Raw genomic sequence first — 20,035 nt, forward strand, 5'->3', positions numbered from 1 at the left:
TTGACTAACTGTATATATATATATATATCTCATTTGAAAGCTTTCAGACTCTAGTATTCATATTTGGAGGCTGATTTTCAAAAGAAATGACAGAACAATAGATAAATGGCGATAGATTCTTCATTTGTGATGTGGAGGCAAACTATAACACGGTCCGACTCTTTCTGTATGTTCTTAAAAAAACGCATGGAAATACATGAATACCAGATCAGTGAGGTGTGGAAATGGACGAGTCCCTCATCTGGAGTCTGGAGTCATCTAGTGGGAAAGAGTGGGACTGCACACACACACACACACACACTCTACACATCACCCTGAACACTGGCACAGGACTTCACATATTCAGCTTTAATTCTCTTGAAGTTTTAGAGAGTTGAACATATTTTGCAAACTATACTGTATATAAAATATATACTTTACATTTTCATAAACTTAAGACTTCTGTAATTTTAAAAAACTTTATTCTACAATAATCGTGGTGTTCCTTTAATAAGACACCAAACTTAAGACTGCACTCTGACCTCTCCAACTTAAATGTTTAAATGCTTCATTTTCAAGTCTATATGCTCAATAACAGACAGTTAACCGGTAAAACAACTCTATTTTAACAAACTTTGAAACCAAAAAGTTGATAAACTCCGCAAGACAGTGGCACTTCAGGACTAGAGTTGGAGAGCTCGGACACATAACCACGACTTTAGTATTCTGGGTCTGTACATCTGCTTTGGTCTATACGGGTCACACTGACATCATTTCACACACATCAGCAGGTGGACACTTGGCATGCATGTTCATGACCCTAAATCAGAAAACTCACAATTTCAACAGGTTTAATTGCATTTCAGAGAGATTGAATAAAGAAATGATTAACTTTTACCATATGTGGCTGACAAAATATTGTTCTGTATTGAAATAAGTGGGGGAAAGCTCCTTTAAGCTTCATAGGGTAGTAAAAAACTAAAATAACAAAACATAAAAAAGAAATGTTATTTTGGGTCTATACACTTGCCTGAGAACATATGCGGGTCAAATTGTGAACATAACGAACATTACAGTAATTTTGTGTGCAAAAACTACTTTGCATTGCATGAACATGACCCAAAATGAGAAAAAGACAATTTTAAAAACCATTAAAAACTCAAAAAACCGACAAACTCAAAATCAAAGGGGTCAAACTGACCCGCAACGGATCATAAGGGTGACCTGAACCCACTTCCTGTCCAGCAGTGTCATCTAGTTGTGACAAAGGCAAACTGCAAACACAAGTGGGTTTGAGAACCAAGATTTATTGAAATTTACAAAAGGCTTCATTGACTTTTTCACAACTTCAAATAGCGACAGTAAAAGGCAGTATCAGTGAGCACACACACACACACACTCTCACACAGCAGGGGCGTCACCTGCGCGAGGAGCGGGCCTCCAGGATCTGCACCACCAGCCGGTTCTTCAGCGAGCGCAGCTTCCGGCTGTAGTGCTCCTGCAGGACCCCGTCCAGGCGCAGGCGCAGGCCCTCGAGGCACGGCAGAGAGCGGCAGTCCCGCACGTTCAGCAGCGTCTGGAACAAGTCCTGCCACAGCTCAGCGTGGACCATCCTGAGAGAGAGAGAGAGAGAGACAGAGAGAGGGAGGGAGAGAGAGGGAGAGGGAGAGGGAGAGAGAGAGAGAGAGAGAGAGAGAGAGAGAGAGAGAGAGAGAGAGAGAGAGAGAGAGAGCGAGAGAGAGAGAGAGAGAGAGAGAGAGGAGAGAGAGCAGAGAGAGAGAGAGAGAGAGAGAGACACAGAGAGAGAGAGAGAGAGAGAGAGAGAGAGAGAGAGAGAGAGAGAGAGACAGAGAGAGGAGAGAGAGAGAGAGAGAGAGAGAGAGAGAGGGAGAGAGAGAGAGAGAGGAGAGGGAGAGAGAGAGAGAGAGAGAGAGAGAGAGAGAGAGAGAGAGAGAGAGAGACGAGAGAACAGAGAGAGAGAGGGAGAGGGAGAGGGAGAGAGAGAGAGAGAGGAGAGGAGAGAGGGAGAGAGAGGAGAGAGAGAGAGAGAGAGGAGAGAGAGAGAGAGGGGAGAGGGAGAGAGAGAGAGAAGAGAGAGAGGAGAGAGAGGAGAGAGAGACAGAGAGAGAGGGAGAGAGAGATACACAGAGACAGAGAGAGGGAGAGGGAGAGGGAGAGGGAGAGAGAGATGAGAGAGAGAGAGAGAGAGAGAGAGAGAGGGAGAGAGAGAGAGAGAGAGGAGAAGAGAGAGAGAGAGAGAGAGTCGGTGTTTAACGAGAGAGTGTGTTCAGAGCTGGCGAGTCTGTCACTAGGGGTGTAACGATACATGTCACGATTCGATACATATCACCACACTGAACTCACGATACCATCTTACTGCGATACTCCAAGACAAATGATAAAAGGTTCACAACATTTTTTTTACTGTTGATTTAAATGCTAGACTTGTGTTGCATAGTGTGTGTAAATGAACAGGCTTGGACTCAGTGCTGGAACCCAAAGCACAGGGACAATAGAGACGCCAGAATAACAACATTCATGATTCTGGAGATGAAAACTGAGTTATTATAGACGAATATGCTTGTGCTGTCACTGACTAGATATATTTAATATAATGTCGGCCACTTTTACTGCTAACATCAGGCGTTTGGCATTATCAGGACACACACATATTCCCCCACTGCATTATTATACATTATATATAGTAGTTTAATGTAGTACTGACACTAAAACTGAATATTTTTCTCACACAGTAATTTTTATTTTGGGTGAACTATCCACAATACATAGTTGCATTTTTGTATTTCGATATGATGTATTGCACACCCCGTCACACGTGACCCTCTCACCTTTTGAACACGCCGTTGGTCCTCCAAACGCCGCCGTCCTCCTTCACTTGCATGTAGGTCCCGAACAGCATACAGTAGACGGTGCCGGCGATGCCGAAATAATCCGTCTGAGGGGGCGAGACCACAGGCGTGAGCGCGACAGTAACCCAGCCTGACTGCACTGATGAACGGGAGTCTGCTGAATCAATGCTACTGAGAGACTAGTGTTCAGGCAACTATTCAAAACAACCAGGTAAATCCTACATTAGAACTCAATTCAAGCTTGTAGAAATTAAAGCGTAAATATCAACGATATAAAATTACCTACTCAACTTCTCTAATAGTGGAGTTCCCATCATGCACTGGGGCATGAATAATTAACAGGGCTGATTTTTCACTGTTTTCCTGCTGATTTCAAAGTTAAGGATTCATTAGTTTAAATATATTCCTTTTTATCAAACACTAACATCTTAGTTGAAAATTAAATATACTTTATTTTAGACAAAACATGCATGTTTTGGTCGTGACGGCACATTACAGAATTTTAACTCGCATACTAAAACATACTTGGATACTAATGACTGTGTCAAATTTATTTACCCCAAATAAATGATTATGTGTTCCTTTTGTCGCTACCAAAACATTGGCATGTTTCGGTCATTACGGTTTCGTTAGGCTCAAAAGTATCTAAAATTGTCACTAACTCAAAGATGCTAATCAGCACAAGGTTGCCTAGCACAGTTCTGAACAGTTGCACACACACAAACTACATTTTATGGAATTACACCCAAAAAAGTTTGCTTAATTGCAGAAAAAAACACTGTTTGGTAGTGACAGTACTTAAAGTTACACACAGATTTTCAGACTTTTGAACACATTTCCCTCTAAATGATGGTACGCATCTACAGTGAGAGAGAGAGACATCAGAGATGTGGTTAAAATCAGTCTCTGCCAATGCACACACACTGTTTCAGTAGTGACGTGAAAATGCAGGACACATTTTTAGTTTCATGATTTAAAAATAAAATATAAAATAAATGTTTTTTTTTTTTTTTTACTTTACTTTTTAAAAGAAATCAAAAAGATATTTTTAAAAACAACAATGGAAAAACAACAACAGCAATAAATTCAATATTTTCACAAGATGAAATTTAGAGGTTAGGGTTCGGGCCAGCTCCCTCCAATTGAAAGGACCCATTTTAACATGGGGGTTTATGGGATTGAGTGTCTTCTGCAGCCGGCCTCTGAGTGTAACCTGCAGTTCACCCACTGGCCACTAGTGCTGGACTCAAGAGAGACACGGGAGGGTTGCCGCTTGGTTCACACCAGCGCACGATAACTTTGTGTTAATTATAAGCACACACTGCAGTTTTGTCGTCTGCCGCTTTAAATGCTCGAGCTCGTTAAAGCAGGATTCTGATTGGTCAATGTTTTTATCGTTCATCAGCTGGAAAAAAAATCTTTCTGCAAGTGATTCCAATGATATCATTTCACTGTGCCTTTATCGTTATAGTTGTGCTATTCCTCTATATTTATTTTGAATAATTTTGAATAATCCTGGTGTAAATGGGCTTAATGCTGATAATTCTGCCACTTATACACCCTTGTTTAATTTTCCACTGTGGTGCAAGAAACTTATTTTCAAACATCAGATCATAGTGACGAGAAAGGTGTCGAGTAAGATCAGGTGTGCTCCGAGTGGTGGAGGGTACCTGGTAGCTCCAGGGTCGTCCGCTCAGCATCTCCACACACTGGAAGCCCGAGGTCATGCACTTGGCTGTGAACGCAGTGTCTTCTGGGAAGAGCGTCATGTCGATGCTCTGGCCCAGGTCGATGAGAGCCAGGCCGTGCTGGAGGTGATCCCGCTCGAAGCAGTCGTTCTCCAGGAACCTACACACACACACACACACACACAGATGGGTCAGTCACTGAGCGGCCGCCGTCTGGCACGCACACGCACACACACACACACACACCTCTCCCCCAGCAGGAAGTTGTCGGGCTTGATGTCGGCGTGTATGATGTGGGCCTGGTGGAGCTGCTGGACCATGTGGAGGATGCAGACGGTGAAGTAGAGCACCAGCGGCTGCGGCAGCACCTTCTCACTGCGACTCTTGTACAGGTTTATAGCGCTCTGCGGACAAAACATCATCCGTTCATTATTCACAAACAGCCAACATTTAGATTTTAAAATAAAACTATATATCCTGCCGTTTTAAAGTTGAGACTCTCCTCATGTTTGGATAATGATGCACTTAATAGTTAATTGACCAAACGCATCATTATAAAAGTTCACAATGCGGTTTTAGATGAAATATAACGTGGACAACATTGAATAAATATATTTTCGCCAGGGTAGATATGCTACTGATTATTAATCACTCAAACCCCTTTATCTAAACCGCTCTGCTTAACCGTCGGTCTCGCACATCCATCATGTTTGTAGTTTAGTTTTTTTTTTTTTTTTTTTACTTTTTAAGTAGTTTGTAGTTCTAATTGAATCCTCATCCATAGCACAATGGGTTGTGGGCAATATTAGCCGTTAGAGTGCAAAAAAAGGAAAAAGTAGACCATCCGGGTCTCTTAGGAACACTCATTTCAACACACTACAATTTGGGACTCACTAATTCTACTTTTGAATACCGTTTAGGACGGATAGTATGTGAATTGGAACGCAGCGACTCTCTCGCTCGTCCCCCTGGGCTATATCAGACCGGTACAGGAATGCACCCTTCTGTGTGTCTGGACAATGTGTTGTTTACTGGGCCGTCAGACCCGAGACGGAGACCTGGGCTTCATGTTAGTGGTTGGCTGAGAGCCTCACCAGCAGTGTGCCGCAGTTGTGCAGCTCTCCGATCAGCACGCTGCCGTTGCTGAAGAGGTGAGCCGAGTATATGGTGTTGAAGAGGTGGCGTACGCTGGGCTGCAGACGGGCGTTCAGCTGGCTGTCCATGTAAAACTCCCACGGGTTGGCTGGCTTCTGCACCTGAGGAACAACACAAGCTGTTGGACATGTCCATCTCAAGACAGCTGCTATTGGCTCAGTTTCTCCCACTGTAGCACATCAGGGTCAGGGTAATGTGCACCACTATCTTTATAATAAAGGGATAGTTCACCCAAAAATGACAATTAGCCTGTGATTTACTCTCCCTGAAGCCATCCTAGGTGTATATGACATTCTTCTTTCACACGAATACAATCCCGAGTTCTATTAATGTCCTGGCTCTTCCCAGCTTTATAATGGAGTTAATGGGTGTATCTTTTTGGAAGTCCATCAAAGCGCATCCATCCATGATAACAGTGCTCGAAACGGCTCTGGCGGATTAATAAATGTCTTCTGAACTGAAGCGATGCGTTCGTGTAAGAAAAACATCCATATGTAAAACTTGATGGACTAAAATAACTAGCTTCCGGCAGACGGCCTACGCAAGTCGACTTACGCCACAAGAGCAACACTTGATGATGTGTGACGTAGATGTAGGAGTAGCGTAAGCTTTCTCTAGCGGAGCAAACAAACAGCACAACCACGTTCGTCATTACATTGTGTGTCAGTTCAAGTGTTACTCTTGTGCCGGAAGCTAGTTATTTTAGTCCATCAAGTTTTACATATGGATATTTTTCTTACACGAATGCATCGCTTCAGTTCAGAAGACATTTATTGATCCGCCAGAGCCGTTTCAAGCACTTTTATCATGGATGGATGCGCTTTGATCGACTTCCAAAAAAATATACCCATTAACTCCCATTATAAAGCTTGGAAGAGCCAGGACATTTTATAATATAACTCTGTGTTCGTGTGAAAGAAGAGTGTCATATACAGCTAGGATGTCTTCAGGGTGAGTAAATCACGGGCTAATTCTCATGTTTGGGTGAACTATTCCTTTAACACACTTTCTCGTTTGGAAAGCCGCTAACATTTGCAGGTTGATTCTGCTGAAAAGTGAAACACTTAGAGGCAAAACTTTGCGAGTGATGTGTGAATCTCATGCAAACGCAACACTAGCATCTCTGTGTCAGATGTGTGTGTGTTCTCGTCACCTTGAGGATGAGTTTGCGTGAGGTCATGAGGTTGGTGGCCTGGTAGACTGTGGCGAACGCTCCCTGTCCAAGAACAAAGTCCACTCGCAGCGACTCTCCAGCTGAGGGACACATAAAAACGGTAAATGGACTGCATTTATATAGCGCTTTCACAGACCCAATGGCCACCAAAGCGCTCTACATTTGCCTCACATTCACCCATTCAGTCACTCATTCATACACCGACGGCGGTGTCTGCCATTCAAGGCGCCATCCCGCTCGTCGGGAGCAGCCGGGGTTAGGTGTCTTGCTTATGGACACCTCGACACTTGGTCAGGTGGAACCGGGGACTGAACCACCAACCTTCCAGTTTGTAGACAACCTACATGAACCACTGAGCCACTGCCGCCCCTGAAGGCACTATGAAGACACTTCACATCCGCTCAACACTTTTACAAGCTCTATGAACTTTCTGAAGCGGCAAATTGGTAGTTGCGTAGCTGTCAATGGAGGGACCGAAAGCTCTCCTTTCATCAGGGTTTGTACAGATACTGTAAAATATAATGCCAGGACTTTTTTCAAGCACTACTTTTTTTTTTTTTTTTAAGGACTACAATCAGAGATCTCATTTATCAAACAATATCTTTTTTATCTTTTAAAATTCTAAAAAGATGGATAAAATTAAACTAATAAAACAAAATGGTGCAAATAAAGAGCAACACATGCAATGACTGTGGAAACTTTAACCTTTTAAAGGGGTCATAAAATGCCATTTTTGTACCAGTTAATATGAATGTTTAGGGTCTAAATGAAAACTTAATATACTTTCATTAAAAATTCTCATTAGTATTTTAAGAAAACACTTATTTTACCTGGTCAAAAACAGCTCTGTTTTCAGCACGCCGTTTCAGTGCATGTGTCTTTAAATGATAATGAGCTTCGCTGACTCCGCCCCTCTGTTCTGCGGGCGTTTAGACAACGCACGTGAAGTGTTGCCTTGACAACAGTTGAGGGTATATTTTGGAGAGAGAATGGCACGGGAGTCTCTGAGGACACATCTGTGCAACCGTATCAGTTTGAACCCGGAGTCGGACCCGGAACAAGATGACGGCCGCAAAGAAGTTCGACAATTAAGGCTCGAACAGGACGTTTCTGAATGGTTGGTTAACAATGTCACTTTGATCTATTTTTGTATGCACCGGCAGGGTAACGCTAGAGTAGTGAGATACGAACGCTGTGTGTTTACTGATGTAACCTATACGTTAGTTCATTGACAGATTGATGTTACAACTAATGGTCATGAAAAACTTTTTTTCGCGATTTGCAAAGAATAATATAAAGGTTAATAAAACTTTACACTCACTTCTTCTGGAGGTGCAGAGGGAACATAAATAGTTGCCACCGATTATTTTTTCAGGAGCAGCTTCTTAGCAAAACCAGCTTTATACTGATCCTCGTTTATAAAGCAGTCTGCTGAGAAATGATTCGCGCAAACATGAGAGCATTGACGTTGCTCGTGGGGAATATTCCCTTCGAAAACAAACTCAGCCACTGCGTCTTCAGCGGTTCGGATTTAGGAACATTAAAATGACTGTGTTCGTTATTACACCCAAGAGCAGAACACCACAATCGCTGAGACGCCATTCTGCTCATAGACAGAGCTCCAGCATATCAACAATGACGGACTATGATGACAGCTCGCTCAGGGCGGGTCTGTGTTGAAACACTGCTGTCAATCAACAATCGTGGGAGGGGCGTCCGATTTACTGACGTCACAAAAACGAACGGCTCGATTTGAGGCAGGGGAAAACATATAAGGAGATTAAAACAAAAACACTGGATGGATTTTTATCATTATATGATGGTTGTGTACAGGCACTGAAACACACATTTCAGTACAATCAACTTGTAAAAGTGCATGTACCATTATATGACCCCTTTAAAAGGATTCTATGAAAAAGATATCGCTTTCCTTATCAAACTCATTTTTTCTCCCATGAATATATGATTGACTAGAATAAAAGCTGTATCATATACTTTTAGTGTGATATTGCTCATATAAATATCTTAGCCATGTGAAATGCCTCCATCTATATCAGCGGGACTGCAGCGTTAATTTTGTGTGAAAAGATTGTTTTATTAATACTAGGGATGCACCGAATCCAGGATTCGGATTCGGCCGAATATTAGGAATTTTAACGGGGTTCGGTTTCTGCCGAACCTCAGAATTTTTTTCCACCGAACCGAACCCTAGGCTTGCACTAGGCGCGCTACGTCGAAGTCACCGATCAGTGAATGACATCAAAGTACCGCGTGAACGAATAGAGAGCAGACGGCTCCTTATGCTTTTGAATTGCTCTCGCGGGACTTTGATGTCATAAACTGATCTGTCTGTGCAGCGCCGTTTCAAGTCGAACAAGCCTGTAGTGTAACGCGTTGTGTCAGGAAGAAAAATAGGGATAGCTCACAGCTAAAGTTATTGCAGAGGCCAGACTTACTCACGGAGGCGATTGGCATCTCACAACTCGCACTTTATTCCACAATCGAACTTGTGTAACTGTCTGTCACACGTTCTACCGTCCACAGCGTTACTTAACAAAATAAGGTAAAAATGAGCATCAAACAGAAATAACCCGCATACATGGGCATGTGTTCGAGGCGCACGGCACATACGGCGCGCAGTTCTTAAAGGGGCCACACCTTATTTCCACTCGTTACAGTAGGTGGACCGTTCGAATGCAGTAGGCTGTGAGAAAGTGAAAATGGAACTCGTAAGCAGAAAAAGTGTTGTTTGGCAGTACTTTCAGTGAAAGAAGGCAATTCAAGTTGAGCTACATGTTCAATTTGCAATGCCGATTTGTCTCATGGTGGCAAGGACTCTAAATAGGCTACACAACATCGCCGCTGTTAAAATGCATAATGTTGCTTATTCTTTTTTTTTTTTTTACAGTTATAAAAGTAAAAGTAGTGTTTATTATTTACAGTAATAAAATAAAATGAAAAATCCACTTTGTTTACTTCATTAATGTGTTTACTGTGTTAATGGACTGAGGATGAGAGTAGGATTCGGTATTCGGTTTCGGATTCGGCAGAATCTTAACCAGTGGATTCGGTATTCGGCCGAACCCCACAAATCTGGATTCGGTGCATCCCTAATTAATACAACTAAAAATATATTTAGCATATAGTGTCTTTCAATAATTCGAGCACTTTTAAAGTACTTCTTCATAAAAATGGCTGTTTTCAAGGGTTTTCCAGGACTTAAACTTCCAAAAGTCAAATTCCAGTACTTTCAGCACCATGTACGAACCCTATTTCATTAAATATACACCTTTTTTGTGTTTCGAAGATGAACAAAAGTCTTGTGTTTGGAAGGACATGAGTGTGTGTAAATGATGACGTATTCATGTTTGTGAGAACACGCTGTGGTACAGTGACTGTAGAAGAGGCGTGTGTACAGCACGGATAAAGCTGGTCAGGCAGGGGTGTAACGGTTCACACAATTCACAGTTCGGTTCGATACGATACAGTGGTGTCACGGTTCGGTATGTTTTCGATACAGCAAAAAGAAAGAAATGCCAGAGAAATTTCCTATTTATTAAAAATAATTTTTAAATAAGTGTGAGTGTTCCTACATCTTGAAACTTTTAGTTTTATAAATGGGGGTAATCTTTGAAGGATGAACAAATAATGTTTTGGTCATCACATTAAAAATAACATTTAAATATGATAATATTTGAGTTTTGATGTGCTGGAAAAAGCTGAAAACTATTCCTGCCACACTTCCATGGTTACAGTGAGTGTTACTACAGTAAACCCATGGTGAATGTTGCTGATCTGTGGACTTAAAGCCTATAACTAGATCATTCACGGCACAATGTTTCTCCTGGTTTCCACGTCAGCGCTGTTTGATCAATTAATAACGGAGAAATGTGAATGTTTCTCACTAGATCTCGCAGCGATGGTATTACTTCAGTGGCGAACTCAAATGCTTTGTTTACTGGATGTCTTAGCGCTGTGTAGTAACAGTGTGGCTTGATCAAGATCGGCTCGCGCTGCACTGACATTGATGGTCCAAACTGATAAACGGTCCGTGAAGCACAAAATAATGAGTAGCGCAGTTTTGTTCTGCTTTCATTATGTTTGCCATTTCAGGTTGTGCAACATTGTGGTGGTCGCGCCAGCGCAGATTTTGGTCGGCAGGAAAAATGGTCCAACGAATCGTTCGGTTTGTAATACGTACTGAACCGAAAGCCTTGTACTGAACAGTTCAATGCGAATACATGTATCGTTACACCTATGGTCAGGTGCGCGCGCTGACAGGAAGGCGGGGAGCTGTAGATTACCGATCTGGACGGTCATCTTGGGGGTGATGGTGGGCAGCCGGCAGCTCCAGGCGGTGAGGCCGGGGTGTGAGGAGAGAGGCGGCTGCAGGTTAGACAGCAGAGACACGATCAGCTCCTCGTCCCAGGGGTCCGACACCAGCTGGACACAGCCTGCAGAAACACCACAGGAGCACTGTAAACACACGTGTGCGGTGAAGTCTTCGCTGCATGACCTTCACTGGCTACCTGTGGCATCACGCATTCACTGTAACATATTACTCCTAACATTTGAGCACCTCCATATCTAATCTACTTTACTCTGCCCCGTCCCTGAGATCAGCTAAACCTGTTTTTTTTTTGTCCCTCGTTTTTGGTTGTCCACTGTAGGTGGAAGGTCATATAGTGCTAATGCTCCTAAATTATGCAAATATGCACATCTCATCTATGGCTACCTTAGACTCAGCTAAAACATATCTTAACATGTATTTGGATAATGTGGCTATATGTGTTCTTACGTGTTCTTATGTGTGTAAATGTATTGTAAGGTACAATGTAAAGCGACCTTGAGCTACGGAAAGGAAAGGCGCTACATAAATAAAAAGAATACCTGGTTTGGATGTGTCCATGGGGCTCATGGGAGCACTGGTTTCCCTGCAGCTCTGCGACGGGCTGGTCATGGGCTCCAGATCCGGCTCTGTGGTCCGCTGAGGGCCGTCAGCGCTGAACCAGTCTGGGCTCCTCGATTCCTCCTCAGTGGACTGTTTTGGACTCATTAACAGAGATTCATGTAACATCTGAAGTGCTTTCACTCCTGATCTCCGCTGCTGGAAGGATTTTTTGGGAAGCAGAACGCCCTGTTCCTCCAGCATGTCCAGATCCCGCTCCGCCGCCGGCTCTGGGCCCGTCGCCCACAGGTCTGTTTCGGGGGGTTTCTCCGGGTTTTGGTAGACGGTCCAGGCGGGCCGAGTGAACACCGGAGCCGGACTCATCATGACATCGAGATCCGGTTCTGCTGCGTGGGTCGAACCGTCCACCTGGAACCAGCTCAGTCCCGCAGCAGCTTTCGGGCTCATGGACACGTCCTGTTCCTCCAGTGGTGCGCGCCTGGGAACGTCACTGACCGCTGGGTCTGGACGCGTGGGCTGCTTCTCTGGGCTCTGGTAGATGCTCCAGCTTGGCCTGCTCATGGACTCGTCCTGCTTATCCAGTGGCGCGCCCCTGGGAACGTCACTGACCGCTGGGTCTGGGCGTGTGGGCTGCTTCTCCAGGCTCTGGTAGATGCTCCAGCTCGGCCTGCTCATGGACTCGTCCTGCTCCTCCAGTGGCGTGCGCCTGGGAACGTCACTGACCGCTGGGTCTGGGCGCGTGGGCTGCTTCTCCAGGCTCTGGTAGATGCTCCAGCTTGGCCTGCTCATGGACTCGTCCTGCTTATCCAGTGGCGCGCGCCTGGGAACGTCACTGACCGCTGGGTCTGGGCGCGTGGGCTGCTTCTCCAGGCTCTGGTAGATGCTCCAGCTTGGCCTGCTCATGGACTCGTCCTGCTTATCCAGTGGCGCGCGCCTGGGAACGTCACTGACCACTGGGTCTGGACGCGTGGGCTGCTTCTCCGGGCTCTGGTAGACGCTCCAGCTCGGCCTGCTCATGGACTCGTCCTGCTTATCCAGTGGTGCGCGCCTGGGAACGTCCCTGACCACTGGGTCTGGACGTGTGGGCTGCTTCTCCAGGCTCTGGTAGACGCTCCAGCTCGGCCTGCTCATGGACTCGTCCTGCTTATCCAGTGGTGCGCGCCTGGGAACGTCCCTGACCACTGGGTCTGGACGTGTGGGCTGCTTCTCCGGGCTCTGGTAGATGCTCCAGCTTGGCCTGCTCATGGACTCGTCCTGCTCCTCCAGTGGCGCGCGCCTGGGAACGTCACTGACCGCTGGGTCTGGGCGCGTGGGCTGCTTCTCCGGGCTCTGGTAGATGCTCCAGCTCGCTCTGCTCATGGACTCGTCCTGCGTCCTCAGGGCTGTGTGGTCGGGGAAGGACAGGGCGGCCAGCGGGTGTCTGCTGCTACAGCTGCTTTGGGCCAGAGAGAGCCCTGGAGTCTGCGCCAACGACACGCCCTCGCCCACGATCGTGCCCTGAGCCCTGCTGCTGTCCAGCTCCGACGGCTTATCCTCCACCGGACTCTGCTCCATGATGGGGCTGCAGGGAAACCACACACACACACCGGCTCACACAGCAGTAAGAGCGGAGACTAAAGCCCTATTATTCGGACGGAATAAACTTTACAAGGGTAGATGGAGTAATGTAATTTTACCACAGGTACGGTGTATATTTTAGGACATCCTCAGACATATGAAGACAAGGCATCATGCATCAGACTAAAAGGCTTCAGTCATTGGACAAAACGGCATCGCGTCACAGACTGAAAAGCTTCAGGTCTCAGGAAAAACAATGTCAAGCAGGGCTTGACATTAACTTTTTGAGGCACTTGTCCTTCGGACAAGTAAATTTATGTTTCTCTTGTCCATGCACAAAAGTCACTTGTCCGAGTAAAGATTTATAATTTTATCTAGGGCTGCACGATTTGGGGAAAATGTCATATTGCGATTATTGAGTTCAATATTGCGGTTGTGATATGCGATTGCGATATAATAAACAAATGGTTTCATGAGTCAACTTGTTTGGTTCTAAACCAAATGCACACACGGATTAGTGATAATTCTGAAATTAGCAATAACAACTAAATGATTGATAACACCTATAATGATCAATAAGCCATTGATGTCTGGATAAAAATTAACTGTCTAACAGGTAGGACATATACAGAAATTGAATAAAGTTATCAAACAGTCTGGGCTGCATAAATTATAAATTATATATAGACTACTACTTATTGAAGCTACACAAGTTCTTTAGTCAAGAGCAGTGAGTAATTTTCTCTGTTCCCTTTGTTCTTTCAGTAACTTTACTGACAGAACGCTTTATTGGTAGCTGGCCCTTTAAGAGCAGCCGCTGTGGACAGAGACGCGGATATCACACGCGCCTCATTCTCTCACGAGTCACAACTCTTTATGTCCATCATAAGACTGTTCTTATGTTATGAAGATACTCGACAAATGACATTTTGGCTTAATTGTGTGTGTTGTTGATGTTCGTTCAAGCGCGAAAGAGAACTTCTGGCGCGCGGTCTGTGCATGCGCATTATACTGGCGCGCGTCTTTCTGTGAGTCACATTCAGGACATTCACAGGCAGCGCGAAAAAATTTGTTAGTTTCAAATCGGTAAAATTAAATCTGTAAAATAGACGTAACGAGTGGCACATAACGTGAAGTAACATGGCATTTTATTTTGTTTGAAATTTAACTTGTTATCCGGTCGGACAACTAATTTTCTCTTCTACTTGTCCTACAAAAAATCCACTTGTCCCGGACAAGCGGACAAGCCTTAATGTCGAGCCCTGTCAGGTGTCAGGTCTCGTACAATTAGGCATCAGTTGAAGCGGCATCAGACGAAGCGGCATCAGACGAAACGGCATCACACAAAGGCATCAGACGAAGCGGCATCAGACGAAACGGCATCAGACGAAACGGCATCAGACTAAAAGGCATCGGACGAAACGGCATCAGACGAAACGGCATCAGACGAAACGGCATCAGACGAAACGGCATCGGACGAAACGGCATCAGACGAAACGGCATCGGACGAAAAGGCATCGGACGAAACGGCATCAGACTAAAAGGCATCGGACGAAACCGCATCGGACTAAAAGGCATCGGACGAAACGGCATCAGACGAAACGGCATCAGACGAAACGGCATCAGCCTAAAGGCATCAGACGAAACGGCATCAGCCTAAAGGCATCAGACGAAACGGCATTGGACGAAATGGCATCAACCTAAAGGCATAAGACTAAACGGCATCAGACGAAACGGCATCGGACGAAACGGCATCGGACAAAAAGGCATCGGACGAAAAGGCATCGGACGAAACTGCCTCAGCCTAAAAGGCATCGGACGAAACGGCATCAGACGAAACGGCATCAGCCTAAAGGCATAAGACTAAAAGGCATCGAACGAAACAGTCTCAGACTAAAAGGCATCGGACGAAACGGCATCAGCCTAAAAGGCATCGGACGAAACGGTATAAGCCTAAAAAGCATCGGACGAAACGGCATCAGCCTAAAAAGCATCGGACGAAACGGCATCAGCCTAAAAGGCATCGGACGAAACAGTCTCAGACTAAAAGGCATCGGACAAAAGGACGAAACGGCATCAGATGAAACTGCATCAGACGAAAAGGCATCAGACGAAACGGCATCAGACGAAACGGCATCAGACGAAACGGCATCAGACGAAACGGCATCAGACGAAACGGCATCAGACAAAAAGGCATCAGACAAAAAGGCATCAGACTAAAAGGCATCGGACTAAAAGGCATCGGACGAAACGGCCTCAGCCTAAAAGGCATAAGAGTAAAAGGCATCGGACGAAACGGCATCAGACGAAACGGCATCAGACATAAAGGCATCGGACGAAACGGCCTCAACCTAAAAGGCATCGGACGAAACGGCATTGGACGAAACGGCATCAGCCTAAAGGCATAAGACTAAAAGGCATCGGACGAAACGGCATCAGACGAAACTGCATCAGACGAAAAGGCATCAGACAAAAAGGCATCAGACAAAAAGGCATCAGACGAAACGGCATCAGACGAAACGGCATCGGACGAAACGGCATCAGACTAAAAGGCATCGGACGAAACGGCATCAGACGAAACGGCATCGGACGAAACGGCATCAGCCTAAAAGGCATCAGACGAAACGGCATCGGACTAAAAGGCATCGGACGAAACGGCATCAGACTAAAAGGCATCGGACGAAACGGCATCAGACTAAAAGGCATCGGACGAAACGGCATCAGACGAAACGGCATCAGCCTAAAGGCATCGGGCAAAACGGCATCAAGTGGAGTTTAGAGGTTCGCATTGCCCCGGCCCATGTGACGTCACATGTACACGGTTCAGATCAGATACAACAGCTGATGGAGGCGCTAACCCATCATGATATATTTATAGAATTGCGTTCCTCAAATGTTACACTAATTACGTTGTATACAGAAGAGAACATGCATTTCGCGAGTTTTATGATGACATTTCAACTAGCTATATAGCTTGTATGTTGGCAAACTATGCGAACCTCTAAACTCCACCTGAGTCCGTTTTGTCTGAGGCCGTTTCGCCCGATGCCATTATGTCTGAGGCCATTTCGTCTGATGCCTAATTGAACGACACCTGACAGTGTTTTTCCTGAGACCTGAAGCTTTTCAGTCTGAGACGTGATGCCTTTTACTCTGAGGCATGATGCCTTGTCTTCATATGTCTGAGGATGTCCTACAATGTACTCCGTACACAGGACGTCTGTAATAATAATGGCCAATTCGCAGAGGATGAGAAATCTCAGTAAAACTAGCAGAAGTGGGAGAGTAACTCGATTTACACACCGCCGTCACTCCTGTCTTCATGTGTGTATTACGCTGCTTCCTGATATCACGTGCGCAAACACAGATATATAATATATATATTTATATATATAAAACAGTTATGTCCGGTCGAACGATGTATTAATTAACTTCAGATTGGATTGTGTTGGTAATAAGCACGCTAAAAGATGTTTCGTGCCTCTAACGAGTGCTTTCGATCTTCTTTCTGATCTGAATGGTGTGTGGAAAACACTGAGTTTGCCACAGACTCGTCCCAGCGTCTAGAACGCAACTGGAGGCTTTTCAAGCGTCTCCATACTTGAAAAACTGCGGAAAACTACTTTTAAACAGGAAATGACAAAATATTTACATACATATTTACTATTCGCACAGGATTAGCATTACCTGAGGGCATTTTTCCGGACCTTTTTACTGAAGGTAAAAGTCGCCGTAATCTTTACTGACATTGTCCGTGATGATCACTGAGATGCACATTCAGACGGGACTAAAATCACAGAGAAGCTCTGGTCATTATTACTTAACTCCCCTCTCCACGTTACCTCTTTACCCGAACACACTCGGCACTACGCAACAAATAACGGCACGCTTGTTCATTTGCATTGAAGCAACAGTGAAGATTAAAAAGCATTTGGTTAACAGAAAATACTTATTTTCCAACATCCTACATTTGTGAATTTTTTATTTTTTATGTATTGATCTGACCAACTAAAATACATTTTTGGTGATGAGGATGAAAGAGGAAGGGAGGAGATGCTGGATGACAGGATTTTGGTTTTCAGAAATGAATGTATGAAATCCACATTTGTATTATTTAAGTTCAACTTTGATTAACCTTTTTGAACTTTCACTCCAAATGTTAACTACTTTATATAATATGAGGAACTTAATCTGGTTTATTTATTTTTTTCCTTAGAAATAGCCTGTTAGTAGAATAGGTTGACATGTAGTTGTAAAGTAGCTTAAAGTCAGTAGAATGCCTAAAGTGGACCATCAAAATAAAGTGTTACTACAGGGTTTATGCAGGAATCATAGAGATGAATTTACTACCTTTTACTACCTTTTTTACTACCTCCACAATATTTTTTACTACCAACACGACATATATTCTATGTAACGTTACAATGTTCTCAATATAATTCATAATCCCACGTTTATAATGAACAACGCGTTATGGTTATTGTGTTATTAAAAACTGTGTACGCAGAGGGGCGGGGTGACCAAAGCTCATTATCATTTAAAGGCATGTGATTGTGCACTGAAACGGCGTGCTGAAAACAGAGCTATTTTTGAGCTGGTAAAATGAGTGTTTTCTTAAAATACTAATGAGACTTTTTGATAAAAGTATATTACAAAGTTTTCATTTAGACCCTAAAGATTCATATTAACTTGTACAAAAATGGCATTATATGACCCCTTTAACCCTAGCCCTTGAGTTATCCTAACCATTACGTTAGCCCTTAGCCCTAATAAGGTGAATAATAACCTTGGCACTTAAAAACAAATGACACTTAACAGCCATAAACTTTAATAAAGATTAATAATAAAGTGTGTCACATCACACACACTTACCCACAAACACACATTCTCACACACACAGACTTAAGCAGTGAAATTACTATCCCAAAACAGCAATTTATTTAATCACATCTCTAAATGTGCTTCAAATATGGCACTGCTTTGCTCCTCCCTCACGCGAACCCGTTAAATATTTTCAATTAGGGATGCACGATACCACTTTTTGCAGAACGAGACGGATACCAATACTTTCATTTTTGGTACTCGCCGATATCGATACCGTAACCGATCCCTGAATTTTCACTGCATTTGTAATTTTTAAATGTATTAGTAGATAAACCAAAAGAATATAAATCATATTAGTTGGCTTAATTTGTTCATCAAATATATATTTCCTTCAGATATTTTCATGCTTAATTAATCCTGCTAAAAAGCATGCTTCTGTTTCTGTCACTGTTCATTCTATTGCTCTATCATATTTTATCTTTCATTTAATACAGGGTATACACAGAAATTCTTAAAATGAATTTAATACCTTTTAATACCTTCACTATATTTTTTAATACCATCACGACTTCAAGATGCAACTGTAGTGGCGTATATAGAGACAAGTAAAGTAATGAAATATCTTCGAAAACTTGCATTTCCCCATAATGTCCAGGGTTTTTTCCTTGGTCAAAATTGGTCTTCGGTGGTGGCCGACAGACACTTATCCTTTCTTGCCCTTTTTTAAAAAAAAAAATACTTCTTTGCTGGACGTGATAATTGTTTTGGTATAATCATATCAATATCAAAAAGTAGAATAAAAACGGAGCATTAAAAAGTTTATTTTAAAAGTTTATTTAAGTCTAATTTTCTACCATATACTGTAAAATTTAACAGAATTAGCTGCCAGATACTTTTTTTTTTTTAAAATTAAATAACAAAAATTGCTGCTAGATAACAACTTGCTTTGCACTTTTTTTCTGGTTTCACCTCACTCCAGTCTAAACTAATTTTTTTTTTTTTGCAATGTTTCTACACATTATAACATAAATAACCTGAAAATACTACGTAGTTTACAACATACATGAATTGTTTGTTCATATTACTTCACAGTGCATTAACTAATGTTAACAAATACAACTTTTGATTTCAATAATGTAGGCTATATGGTGAAATTGACATTAAGAAAGATTATTTAATGATGTAGACGTGCAGTTTATTAATAGTTCATGTTAACTAATGTAGTTAACTAGATTTTAATAAATGGAACCATATTGTGTTACCGATTCAGAAGTCCCATGAGGACAGATCCGTTGTGTTAACCATTCATTAAAGTGACGCGTCATTAGCGGACGTGTACTAGGGCTGCACGATGTATCATTTTAACATCGATATCGCGATGTGCGCATCCACGATAGTCACATCGCAGATATGTACGATGTCAAGTATGGATCGTAGTTGATGGTGATTCATGATCAGTAGGCAACGTGCCAGCAGCTCTCCGGCCCGTAACGCTTGTGATTCGTGGATTAATTGCAAAGTTCAACCATCATAGTGTGAGAGTTTATCAATTTGCAAGTCCTGTCAGTTTAAACATAAAGCGCAAGAAGACTGGAACTTGCGCGCTGTTTTCTGTCAGCCTCTAAAGCGTATTTTTGTCCCGCCAAAGTTTGACCGGTGACTGATGTAAAGACTGACTGCTGCGCTTGTTTAACTGAGAGAGCGAGCAGAGAGAGTGAAAGCCCCGGTCGCGCGCGCGCACTCTCACCGTCTTCAAACTGTCTTTCTCGCTCTCCCTCCCTCGCGCATATTAATGAATTGAGTTGAGTTGACTCAGTGATGGATTTCATCCAGTGATGAAATGTTTTCTGTGTTGACAAATCTTGTGCGATGTGGTCCG

General features: G+C 43.5%; 1 protein-coding gene across 1 annotated transcript in view; it reads right to left on the reverse strand.

Annotated features, from left to right (window-relative positions):
* Positions 1-1,266: 1,266 nt before the first annotated feature.
* Positions 1,267-20,035, reverse strand: part of bub1 (BUB1 mitotic checkpoint serine/threonine kinase) — a 54,922-nt gene continuing 36,153 nt past the window's right edge. The window contains exons 19-26 of the mRNA XM_056257695.1: positions 11,757-13,336; positions 11,171-11,320; positions 6,846-6,946; positions 5,632-5,793; positions 4,784-4,941; positions 4,520-4,697; positions 2,829-2,935; positions 1,267-1,592 (exon numbers count right to left, since the gene is read on the reverse strand). Coding sequence (XP_056113670.1) covers positions 1,397-1,592; positions 2,829-2,935; positions 4,520-4,697; positions 4,784-4,941; positions 5,632-5,793; positions 6,846-6,946; positions 11,171-11,320; positions 11,757-13,336 — 2,632 coding nt within the window. The 3' untranslated portion in view covers positions 1,267-1,396. The remainder of the gene's footprint in view (positions 1,593-2,828; positions 2,936-4,519; positions 4,698-4,783; positions 4,942-5,631; positions 5,794-6,845; positions 6,947-11,170; positions 11,321-11,756; positions 13,337-20,035) is intronic.

The sequence above is a fragment of the Rhinichthys klamathensis genome, unplaced genomic scaffold (genome assembly GCF_029890125.1).
Source record: "Rhinichthys klamathensis goyatoka isolate OS25496 unplaced genomic scaffold, OSU_Roscu_1.1 h1tg000141l_1, whole genome shotgun sequence".
In the NCBI taxonomy this organism is placed as follows: domain Eukaryota; kingdom Metazoa; phylum Chordata; class Actinopteri; order Cypriniformes; family Leuciscidae; genus Rhinichthys; species Rhinichthys klamathensis.